The sequence below is a fragment of the Passer montanus genome, unplaced genomic scaffold (assembly GCF_014805655.1).
Source record: "Passer montanus isolate IOZ18808 unplaced genomic scaffold, ASM1480565v1 scaffold4, whole genome shotgun sequence".
Classification (NCBI taxonomy): Eukaryota; Metazoa; Chordata; class Aves; order Passeriformes; family Passeridae; genus Passer; species Passer montanus.
The window spans coordinates 2,721,724-2,733,919 of NW_024368818.1; the positions used below are offsets into that span (position 1 = coordinate 2,721,724).

The window sequence follows — 12,196 nt, forward strand, 5'->3', positions numbered from 1 at the left end:
GTTTCGCCTTTTCTTATTGTGGAATATTTCACTCTCCACAACTGGATACTGTAGAATTTCAATAATTTATGTTTCAGTAGCATCAAACTGAGATACAGTTTTCTTAAGCATTCTACTGATGTTAGTGATGGCAATCCCTGCTCCTAAAGAGCTTACAACTCTAAAGGCATAAAGCCTGGGTGAAATAAAAAAAAATAAAAGCACAAAATAGCAGGATGGAAAAATTCGGCTCTGTTTGCATATAATAGGAGAAGCTACAGTTGTCATGCAGGGTCTTAACACAGCTCACCATCTACTTGGCTAATTCTGTTACTGGCATTTTTCCAAATTCATTACTGCCAGCGAGGACTTTTAATGAGGATAAGGTGATATGAATGAACTTCATATTGTGAACTGATTTAGTGAAGTTTTCTGGGTTTGCATATGACTACCACATGATGTCTTCTGTGAAGATGGATAGCATGAAGCAATGACAGACCTTTTTTTACATGTATGTACCACAATGACAAAACAAAAACAGCGAGCACATGAAACTAAACCATTCTAAGACCACAGTTAAGAACAATAGCCTTTCAACCCAAAATCATAAAGGTCAGGTTTTCATTGCATTTCTTCTTCCTGGACAGAAGAAGGGGAGAGGAAAGAAGGGTCACTTAGCTGTGGCCTAAAGCATGTAAGATAAAAAGTTCTGATTATTTTTAGGCAGGGAGGACAGCTGCTTCCCATAGCTTCATTTTGTACTAAATTCTAAACACAGGCACACGTTCAGTCTGAATGTTGCTCCACTCCTGCGGGGATGGCTGAAGAGCATCCCCCGACAGGCACGAATCCCTGGGCTCCGGAGAGAAGTGCCCAGCACATTCCCGGGCTGTCCAGCGGCTGGCTGCCTCAGCGTGCTCCTTACAGCTGGGGACACGACGCTTGCACATTAATTTCGGCTCCTCTTTCAAAGGTTTCTGTCTCCAAATTGGACGCAGGAGCTCGCAAACCCGAGGCAGAGCCTCTCCTACCAAAGAAGGTAACAAACCCAAGCAGCCGAGACGCCTTCGGTGTGACTCACGGCGCTGCGGAGCCGCACACGCTGCTGCTGACCCCTGCAGCCCCGGCCGAGCCGAGCGCTGCCCGCAGCCCCACGGGGACGGGGACAGGGACACGGCTGTGTTACACAGCCCGCGGCCGGGCTGCATCCGCCTCTGGGGTCAGCAGCACGGGAAGGACACGGTCCTGCTGGAGCGAGTCCAGAGGAGGGACAGGAAGGTGCTCTGAGGGCTGGAGCACCTCTCCTATGGAGACAGAACTGGGGCCGCTCCGTCTGGAGGAGGCTGCGGGAGACCTCACAGCAGCCTTCCAGTGCCCAGCGGGGGCCTGTGGGAAACATGGGAACAGACCTTCTGGCAAGGCCTGCAGTGACAGGACATGGTTTTTAACTAAAAGAGGTAGAGCTAGACTAGAGGTAAGGAAGTTTTTAGAGGGAAGGTGGTGAAACATAGTCACTGGTTGCTCAGATGAATGAAACATTCAAGGTGAGGACACACAGGGATCTGAGCAACCTGAGTTGAAGCCGTTCCTGCTCTCCTGCTTATTGCAGAGGGATTAGAGAAGACGAGCTTTATAAATCCCTTCCAACCCAAACCCAAATTCTCTGATTCTATGCCTCAACACACACACAAAGCTCTCGGCACCACATAATCCCCGCTCGCAGCAACAACCTGCCCTGCAGGGGTGGCGCCAGGGCACGGCGCGGGCCCTGTCCCAGCCTGGCCCTCACACCAGGGCAGCGCTGCCAGGGCACAGCGGGAGCCCACAGAGCCGAGCACGGGAACAGCAGCTCCCAACAACGGCGCGCACGGAACCGGGCACGGCACGTGTGTCGGCCTGGACACGCGGGAGCACACAGGGACCGGGCATAGGGACACAGGGACACGGACATCCCGCTGGCACTGCCGCACCCACACGCGCGCTCCCGCGGGCGCGCCCCGGCGGGTGGGGAGCGAGGGAGGTGCGCGAGGAGGAAGAGGAAGAGGAGGAGCAGGAGGAAAAGGAAGGAGGAGAGGCGGGGCGTCCCGCAACTTCCCGGCGGCTCGGGCCGGTCCCTCGGCTGCTTCGGCGGGCCGGGGCCGGCGGTTCGGCCCGGCTCGGCCCGGCCCGGCGGGCAGGTAAGAGAGGGTCCCAGGGAGTGCGGGTCACGCACACGGGCACGCCACAGTGACCTCCGCCACACGCAGAGCCGCGAGGGCGGCCACGACAGGGCACGGCCACACACCCGCGTACAGCCCTTCTTCCCTGCTTGCAGGAGGGACACCGCGGGAAGCAGGCCGCCTCCCACGGGATGCCGCCCCAATCCCGTGACGGCCGCCCGGCACGGGAAGCGCGGCTGGTCCCGCGGGACCCAGTGTGCCCGGAGCTGCCCGCTCCTTGGAGCTCCCGCCCAGCGAAGTCAGCCGGCCTTGCCAGCGCAAGGATGAGCGAAACGCACAACGCGAAACACACGTGTCTTAGCCGTGTTGGACAAAGAAAAACCACCCTTCCATAAAAAGTTGTTTTATTTCAGGCAGCTAAGGCTAGATTTATTAGATTGAAATAGTGTCAGAGAATGAAGGAGGATACCAATAACATCATGTGTTTAGCGGAGCAAGGTCAGCATTTCGTTAAAACAAGCTGCTGTTCCATTGGTGAGGTACTGTTACTTATTTTTATAAATCACTAGCTCTCAAAGGCAAGCCTGGCTCCTCTGAATGGATGATGAATTTAATTATATCATTCAGTAATGGAGTAGTGATACCCAGATTGCAGACCAAGTCTGCAGTGCATGATCCAGAGCTGGTTTATGAAACCATTAAAAAAAATAAGGACATCATGGCTCTTGCATAGCTGCACTGATGAGGCACAGAGATACTTGGGTGTTGGCAGTGGGTGTTCAGTCATAGAGCAGTTGTCACAGCCAGACAAAAAGCTGTTTTTACAGGGGTCTGGACTGGACAGAGCCCGGAGCAGGAAGGGAAGGTAGCTCTACCAGCTGGTTTTAGGCTGCTGTGGAAATGCTGTTACTTCTCTCCTGTGGCTAGCTTGAGTTCTGGATCTAGCTGTAGCACACAGCTGTTATCAGACTGCCCTGTTCATGAACTCCTCTGGCTCCTCCTTCAAGCAGTTTGCATGGACATTGACCCTACTGCTGAGGTATAAAATCCATCCTAGGCTCCAGACTGTCCCCTTTTCAGACTAAGTTATTCACAAGCAAGTCATTTTACTTGTTCCTGTGCCAACACTGCATAGAATTATAAATAGCTTTTTGTTCTTGCTGATGGTTTACCTTTTCCATGTGTATGTATGCACATAGATGCATGTTTACACAATGTCATATATGTGTGTGTATATATATATATGTGTGTATGCATGCATGTATTTATAGAGCAGAGGCACGTTCCCTCCTGGGCAAAAGAGGTCTCACTCTTGCCAACTCCTCTGGTATGACACACGTTTGGTTTCCTGCATCATCTGTGGCTTTTCCTGTAATTGCACCCTTTTAAACAAAAAATAGGAAAACTGCAGAGAATACTCACAGTTTTCTTTTTATTTCCAGAGTTTTTTGCAGCTGTTAGAAAACAGATGATTTCTGAAGGGCTGAACAAAATGCAAATAATAGGCAGCTGCAGCAAAATTGCCAGGGGGATTTCATGAACTGGGGAAGAATGGGAAAAAAAAATCCAATGGAAGAAATGTCTCAAATATGAGTTTCAGTAGTCTTCAAGCACGGGTATATTTTGAAGCATATTTGAAAGTTTATAGCTTCGTGTGTACCATGTCAGGATAGATGCCTGTAACTATTTAGATTAAAATTTGAAAGTGAGGAAAAAGGAACTAGAAGTATTGGGTTCTCTAAAGGAGATCAGGCTCAGATTTTAAGATACCGAAGGTAACGTCAACTCATACATTTTGCTCATTTGTCAGATTTTCTGTCTGGGTTAAATCCCTTTGTTAGTGTAAAATGACTGTTGATTGATGATTCCGTATAGTAGCACCATGTATTATTTTAAAAGAGTAGTTACAAGCACTAGGGTTTACTGAACTGAAGTCAAGTCTTTCTAATGTAACTAGAAGAATCTAACTGATGGGGTAACTTGTTTTTTCTTCTTCCTCAGAATGACTGCCTTGTGCACAATGAAATATTTATGTCAAGTGACCAGAAATGAGAGCACACATGCAAAAAGGTTCTTTGGTACTCTTCTGACACAGACAGCACAAAAGTGGCTCTTTTCTCCATTCTGGATGGTGGTACCTGACCCTAGGAAGTCAGCTGCGTTTGGGCTTACTCAGCCATTTTGTACAGATGGAAAATCTCACGCACAACCAAAGAGTAAAGCAGCATTTGGAAGTGTTGGGCGAAGAATTCCCTATCGTATTTTGCACGTAATCAACCAGGATGGGGAGAGCTTGGGAAACATGCACCGAGCAGAGGCACTCAGACTTATGGATGAACATGGCCTAAAACTGGTTCTGCTTCGTGAGAACGTAGAACCTCCAGTTTACAGACTAATGACTGGGCAGCAGATTCACGAAGAACAGCTGAAACGTGCAGAGAAGAAAAAAGCAAGTCCAAAGCCAGGTACGTGCGCTGTAAACTCTACAACACTGAGGACTTTGAAAAATGCTGCATTAAAAGTGGTTTCAACAGATTAAATCCTCTTACTTGTATTTGTGTAAATCCAAAGCAATGTCACTGCAGTCCATGCTATTAAGGATTTGCAGTGGTGAAAATAAAATTTTGGATTAGTCCAGTCTTCCACAGAGAAGCCTTCTATTGCCCTCTCAGGATTTGCTATTTTGGCATCTGCTGACTTATTAAAAAAATATCTTTATGTGAGTGAATATAACCAGGCTCTGGTTTCATGAGACTCACTGAATTTCTGTTCTTTTACTAAGGCATAGAGTGACAGGCAGTTTTCACAAACTAAGGACCAGATACACCAATATAATTCTATAGTTTGTCATCAGTAGTCATGAAACACTCTCTTCCTCATTTGCTGCTAGGAAGACAAAGTCTGCAGTCCTTTCTTGTACAGAGTAAGAGAACTTTTTCAATATTTAACACTTTTCAGTTTGTTTGTTTTTTTTTTTTCCTTAAGACCACCTGCTCCAGCAGTTCAACAAACTGAGTCTGGTAAAGAGGTTTTAGAAAAGGCATGTGACCTTGTATCCTCTCATATCCTCAGGCTAATGAAGATAGCTGTGCTTTGAGTAGAGTTTTGATTTTAGAGGAGAGCATTATTGTGGTAGTGAGTTGCTCTGTTCAAGAAACCACAAAAATATTACTCGGATGTAACTGCTTTAGAGAAGCTTGAAGGAGGAAGAGACTGTAGATTGTTCAAATATATTACAAGGCATTGTCATACTTCCAGTTGAATATTGCACTCACCACTCAATAAAATGGGCTTGAGATGAAGAGCTGTCTAACGTCTAAGAGCTGTTACCTTCAGCTGTTCTACGTGCAGAACACAGGAATTTGCACACTAAGTCTTTAATTCCAGATCCAATGCTTACCTGTTTGTTAGACCTACATTGTGGATCATATGAACAAGACTGTAATTAAAAATATCTTAAGCCTTCTGACCCTGAAGAGATTTTCCCTGTGTGCCTCAAACATGTACTCAGTCCCCCATTTACAGCAGTGAGTGTGAGAGTGGTGCATGCTGAGGCAATGAGATGGAGAGAAAGCAGCATGGGGGGAGGGAGTCAAACAGACAAAGCACCATAAGCTTTGAGAGAAAGCTTTAAAAGAGAGCAACTAGTACAGGTTTGTCAAATGTTAAGCCAACAGACTTTCAGTTCTGTTTTAAACAGGGGTGGTTCAGAAGGAGTTATCCTTTTCTTCAGCTATTGCCAAGAATGACTTGGAGACCAAGACTAAACAGATAGCACAGTGGATTGAGAAGAGACACCATGTTAAAGTTACCATCCGGCAAGCAAAAGGCAGCAGTACAGACATGGTAAGTGCACTCCTGGAAGTTGGACCAGTCAATGTCATTAAACAGCTGCAGCTGTATTGACCTTCCTTACTGGGTACTGCCACAGTTTTTAGTATCTCAGAGGAGATCTAGGTCCCATGCAAGTAGTGGTTGCCTGCCTTAAGCTGTGCCTGTTCAAACACTGGTGAAGAAGAGTAGTCCCAGAGAGACAGTTCAAATATCATGCTTCATTAAGAATCCAGCTGCTATACTGGGGCCAGTGAAATTTTCTGTTCCATGGCTTTAGCTGGATTATTTCACCAACAGTTCTTCTGAAGCTGCATTTATGCAACTTCGGCTAAGGTTAGGTGTCCATTCCTACATAAAAAACTATTGGAATGGTGTTCCAAGACTAGCAAAGTGAACATCGCTAAAAATGTTAAGCAGCTGATGGCAAGTTCCCAGTATAATTGCAGGGCCTTGAGACTTCAGTGTCGTTCACAAAAATGGATTTTTTATAAATATTCTGTGTAAGACTGTTTTTTTCTCCTTGTAATGGCTGTAGTGAATTAGGTGTTCTTGACAATAGTCTCAACTAAATTGCTGGGGAAAATTGTAATAGCATTTCATCCAAAAAGAACAAAACTTTTTGTAGGAAGGTAAGCTCACAGGGAAGGAGTAACAGAAGTGATGATGGGAGGAAACAGAACATTTCATGACATAGTCCTGATTTACATTGTCCTTGAAGGCTTAATAATGAAGTTAGGAATTTAGTGTGTTACATGAATGCACTGTTACTCAGTTCAATACTACTAGGTCCTGCTAACCTTAGAACAATACTACCCCTTAACAAAAAAGCCTCATATAATAATATATCTGAATCTAGAGGCAGAGGAGGGTGGAGAAGAGTCAGATGCAGACCACTCTTAATGGACACCCTTAAAGAGCAAAACACTGTGAGTCAGCAGTACAGCCTAAATGTTAGGAAACGGCTGGATCCCCCTCTAGTGACTTGCCTAAACCTCCTTATGAGTAAAGAATTGTTAGGAAAGGACAAGAAGTGCTCAAACTAGGACTAGCAACTAGCTTGGTTCAGCTAATAGCTAAAGTAATCAGATCATGTTATTACAGAGCAGCTTGAAATATTTTTCTACCTGTATTTGTGCATTCATTTAGTTCCATTTTCATTTTTCTCCTCCTCTTTAGTTCATGCTTTTTGATCAGATTTTGGAGACTGTGTCGGAGAAAGCAACTTATCTTTCCAAGCCAAAAGTTGCTAGAGAAGGAGTGAGTACCTGTGTTTTCAGGCACATGTCTGACAAAGAGTTGAAAGAACACCAGAAGATGGAAATAAAGAAAAACAATACAGTAAAGAAAGATGAAAATGAAGATCTGAAGTCAAATGAGTTGCATCAATGACTTTCTGAAGCAGTGTAAACAATATATATTTATTTAAAAAATAAAATTTTAAAACGTTAACTTCATCTAAAGTTATTGTTGAATTTTGCCTTGGTCATTCCATGAAGAACACTGTCTTGGTTAAGCTTTGCTATAGAGTCCGAATTTCAACAGCTGGTATTCCATTTTCCACAAGCTTATCTGCTGTCTTGCTTTCCATCACAACCTCATCCTTTCCTGGCTGTGTTTTAGGAGGAATGTAGCCACTGAGACGAGAGGCTAAGCTCCTCTTGGGACGAGAACGCTTTGCCTGGCAGAAACAGATCCAGAATTAGCAAACTTAACGTATCTGTGGAGCAGAGACTACTGTTGTGGTAGGGGAAAAAAGAAATCAAAGTAGAGGCCAGGACTGCATTAGCTAAAGGAGGTTCATAAATTAAAAATCTCACAAATTATCTAGGTATTTGACCTGTTTTCCTGCTTGAAAACAGGTGAAAATGCTCAAAACAGGTGAAGTTTACCCTCCTCTGCAGTGATAGGGTAGGGATGAGAATACTTTTTCCAAGAGTGTAACTTACTTTCAAGTTCAGTTTTCTCTTTTCAGGATCATGTACAACTGCATGCCTTGCTAGGCTCTGCTGCACTTACAAAGAGCAGGGGAAAAAAAAAAGGGGGTTCAGTTTATAATTTTAGATAATGGGATTTGGATCAGAACAGCTAAAAAAACACATACCTTCATTGCAAACACTTTTCCACAGCCTGGGTAATCACAAGAGAATGGTTTTTTCTCCTCATGAAAGGAGAGGATGTGGCTTTGAAGGTTAAATAAAGTTGTGTACGTTCTTCCACATCCTTCTCTGGGGCAGCGGCAGACTTCCCTCTCCACAGCATGTGTCTTTTGATGCTGCTTGAGGTAATCCTTCCGTTTAAAAGTTTTGTTACATTCACTGCAGACTATTGGCTCTAAGTGGGAGAAAGAAAGGCAGAGTACAAATAAACAATTTCTTAAGCAGCCCAGAATCAAACCCTAGTGGTCTATTAGAACAATGCCAAAATCAATATGAAATGCAAGGAACTTAAAGACTTCAGGAGGATAATGCAGTATGAATTATCCAGATCTGAAATCCTACATAAAACAATTTTCTGTTAACTGAATCACTAAGTTATTATTATACTGAGCAGCATTTTCATCAAAGGTCTAGCTGGAATGACAGTCACTTTACCAGTAAAGTTAGTAGACAAGTTTGGGACACGCTGACAAGTTGATGAAATAAGTACAGCAAGGACTTCAGATTAGCAGTTGGTTTCCTATTTGTATCATAAGTTTACTAAAGCATTTGGAATTTACCTGCATGACTGACTTTATTATGTTTCAGAAGCTCTGTCCACGTTTTTCCGATATATGAGCAGTTTTCCTTCTTACATGCATAGCCTGTTGGATGGGACAGATGTTTACAATCAGAGGGTCTGGCAAACAGTCCAGTTTTACAAGGGGGAACTCCACTTCCAGCATTTTAAAATTAAAAGCCAGTTATTTCTTGTGTCTTCCCATATTGTACAGGAATGGGATAAGAGACAATAAAAAAATCAACACAAATTAGAACAAGAGAAAATCCTAGCAGTTTTAAGTAAGAAGCCTTGTATCACTGACACCAGTTGTCCAGAGAGGTTGTGGGAGCCCTAACCCTGGAACCATTCAACACCACTGGATGTAGTCCTCAACAACCTGGTCTAACTGGCCCCACCTTGAGCAGGGAGCTGGACCAGGTGACCTCTAGAGACACTTTCTGACCTAAATGATTTTGTGAAACTCTCTCTCCTTGCTTCACTAAAGCTACTTCCTCCCCAGCCATGCACTTTCTCTCAAATAGATGAAAATAACTAGTAATACATATTACTTCCATATAAATATTTATCTTGCATATTAAAAAGAAATACTGGCCATACTGTAGTATTCCAGAGTACAAAGAGATTCTACCATTCTATCAGGCAGGAACCACAGAAAGGCAATACTATTTAAATCCCAGGACTGGAATGCTCAAAAACCTTGTTTTAAGAGAATCACAGTACAAATCACAGCCTTCTGGGTACTCCTCCTAGTCTGTTGGGTTTATTTTGTTTGGTTTTGGTTTTTTCCTATCACTGGAAAGCTGGTTATCTGTCAGTGAAAGAATGGATAGGAGGGCAGCAGGATTAGCTCAAACATATATGGCCACGTTATGATGATTTCACTTAAAAGCCTCCCACATAGGCTCATTAATAACTAAAAATACACATGGTTCTGCCAAGGCTCCATAGGAAATTTGTGACAGAATTGGCAATTGAATCTAAGCTCTGGACATCTAGGCTAATGCCTTTACCACCAGCCCCAAAAGATGGATTATTTGCAAGGAAGTACCTCAGGAGAAGAAACAAATGAAGGAATCCTGAGCTCTGCTCAGACTGCCACAAACACACTCTAACTGAACACTGCAGTGCCCTGCAGTTATATCCCACGTCACTATTCAAAATGGGTGTTCTTGTCTTGATCACTAAGCCCAGAACACTTTCAGACTGTCATGCACCCGTGCATACTCTGCACAGGAGGCAGTCCTTTCCCTTTGCTGAAACATAACCTTACAAAGAAAAAAACAGTTTTACCTTCATGTATCTTCTCATGCCGCTTTAGTCTACTTGGAGTAGAGAAACACTTTCCACATCCTTCTTTATTACATCTAGATACAAAATAACAGTAGTTTCATTTCTTTCACCGTATCTAAGTATTTTTTGTTAAGTCAAGAACAATTAAAATTAAGAAAATAATCCAAGTTTCCCTTTGCTTGCTGATCTGTGTGTGTCCCTCCACCTTGTAAAAGTAAATTCTGTAATAGTTTTTTAATAGACATGGATGACTTTGAGAGTTAGAACCATAGTATGATTTTCAAATATACAGCAAGTTGAGCTTTAGCTGAAGAGTTAAGCCTTGTACCATCTCCACACAGCAGGCTCTTCACACATAGAACAACAGAAAGTGGAAGGTTTAGGTGGTTTTGGAAGGTTTAAGTGGTTTGTGCAGAACCAGACATTTTTGTCTGTCATCCAATCATAGTAGTGCATTTCACTGAAGTGGAAGGAACACTCATGTTAAGTGTGACCCACCTATAAGGTATACAAGACTGAACTTTGCTTTTAGCACATCTATAGTCACGTGTTACCCAAATGGAGCTGCAATGCACAGTTTCCAAGATTAGTGTCCAAGTCTCTCCCCTTTTTCTAGGTACTACTCACTACTCAATGTCAGCCAAGTCACTGCTTCTTACTGAGAAATAAAGGTAGCTGCATTTTTAATTACTGTGCAAGCTCTAATACCTGTATTTCAAACGATGAACTAAAAACAGGGGGTGGGGGGGTGTTGTGTAATTTTTTTATAAAACTGCTAGAATGCTGAAGTTACAGAGCACCAAGATTTTTGCACAAAGCAGATCACTGAGCAAAGAACTAGTACAACAAATATACTTGCAGCCCTGACTACAAACTGATTTATTTTCTCTACCACATCAACGAAAAGGCTGAGAAAATGCACCTATTTCCATCTACAGTGTTTAAGTGTTAAAGTTCAGTATTAAAATTATCCACATACTTGAAGGGAGGCTCATTGGTGTGGTGACACTGATGAACTTTAAGTTGTTGATGCTTCTTGAAAGACTTGTTACAGCCTTCAAAGTCACACTATTGAGGAAATTAAGTTATCATTAGAGGCCAAACGTTGACAGTTCAGTTCACATATTTGCTGAAACCCCTGTCATGGTATTTGAACTTATACAAGTACCACATAATAACAAGTTGAAGTATTTCACCAAATACACAAGAAAGAGCTTGTTTAGCCTCCACTGTACAGTGCAAAGGTAATTACTCACCACATATTGCTTTTGCTGATTCTGATGCTTGCGCTCAACGTGCTTCTTCATGTTTGATTTTGTTCCAAATTTCTCATTGCACCCATCAGCTGTGCACCTGCAAATGAACTGCATTTTTTATTACTGCTGTCAGTGACTTGTTCCCTAGGCAGGTACAGAAATCATCGCACAAGAACAGCACATAGAAGAATTACTGAAACTCACAACTCAAATACAGAAGTTTGCTTTGAAGACACTAAAAGCCAGAGATTAAGTTAGCCTTTTAATAATGTATTCTTGTGGGAGATCTGCCCATTCCTTCAAGCATTTGTTACAGATCACTGCCGGAACGGGGGTTTGATCCCACCCCGTGTACACACTCTTATGGCAGTGCCCATGACACCAAAGGCATGCATGCCCTCTACCACCGCCCTGATTTAACTTCCTTTCCTTACGGAAAACCGCACTTCAGCTTAAGAGGTAAAAACTTGTGCCTTACTCGAACGGCTTTTCCCCGGTGTGCGTGAGGAGGTGCCGGGCGCGGTGGAAGTCCCGGGTGAACCCCTTGCCGCAGCCTTCATAATCGCAGACATAGGGCCTCTGAAAGAGAGCAGCGGTCCTAGGGCCAGACCCGCCCCCGCGGGGGCTCGGCCGTCCCGGGAGCCCATCCTGCCGGCACCGGGCCGCCCCGGCCGCACGGCGCAGCCCCGGGAGCTGCGGCCGCCCCGGGCGGGTGAGGCGGCCTGCCCGGTCCCCACGCCTCGGTCACACACAGCCCTCCCGCCCAGCCGCCGCGGCTCACCTCGCCCGTGTGCCGGCAGAGGTGGGCGGACAGCCGCCAGGCCTTGTTGAAGGTGGCGTCGCAGCCGGGGAAGGAGCAGATGTACCGGCGGACGAGCAGCACGCTGCCGCCGCCCCCGGCCCCGCCGCCGTCCCCCGGCGCGCCGGCCATGCCGCAGGGCACGTGACCGGGCGGGTGGG

The 12,196-nt window shown here is 44.7% G+C and overlaps 2 protein-coding genes across 5 annotated transcripts; one reads left to right on the forward strand and one right to left on the reverse strand.

The window, feature by feature from the left end:
* Positions 1-2,040: 2,040 nt before the first annotated feature.
* On the forward strand, positions 2,041-7,432 carry MTIF3 (mitochondrial translational initiation factor 3). 2 transcript variants are annotated; one of them, XM_039718656.1, is made up of 4 exons: positions 2,041-2,156; positions 4,140-4,603; positions 5,839-5,984; positions 7,149-7,432. In XM_039718656.1, exons 2-4 carry the CDS (start codon positions 4,141-4,143, stop codon positions 7,359-7,361), a joined length of 822 nt encoding a protein of 273 aa, XP_039574590.1. In that variant the 5' UTR covers positions 2,041-2,156; position 4,140; the 3' UTR covers positions 7,362-7,432. The 2 variants fall into 2 exon arrangements, with proteins under 2 accessions (XP_039574590.1, XP_039574591.1); XM_039718657.1 differs by having other exon boundaries at positions 5,872-5,984.
* Positions 7,368-12,190, reverse strand: GTF3A (general transcription factor IIIA). 3 transcript variants are annotated; one of them, XM_039718654.1, is made up of 9 exons: positions 12,018-12,190; positions 11,715-11,815; positions 11,237-11,333; positions 10,960-11,048; positions 9,981-10,054; positions 8,689-8,772; positions 8,074-8,303; positions 7,919-7,978; positions 7,368-7,650 (listed from the first exon to the last, which is right to left on the reverse strand). In XM_039718654.1, the coding sequence occupies exons 1-9, from the start codon at positions 12,165-12,167 to the stop codon at positions 7,492-7,494; spliced, it is 1,044 nt and encodes a 347-aa protein (XP_039574588.1). In that variant the 5' UTR covers positions 12,168-12,190; the 3' UTR covers positions 7,368-7,491. The 3 variants fall into 3 exon arrangements, 2 of the variants coding, with proteins under 2 accessions (XP_039574588.1, XP_039574589.1); XR_005628584.1 differs by having other exon boundaries at positions 7,562-7,650; positions 7,919-7,983; XM_039718655.1 differs by lacking the exon at positions 7,919-7,978.
* Positions 12,191-12,196: the final 6 nt, after the last annotated feature.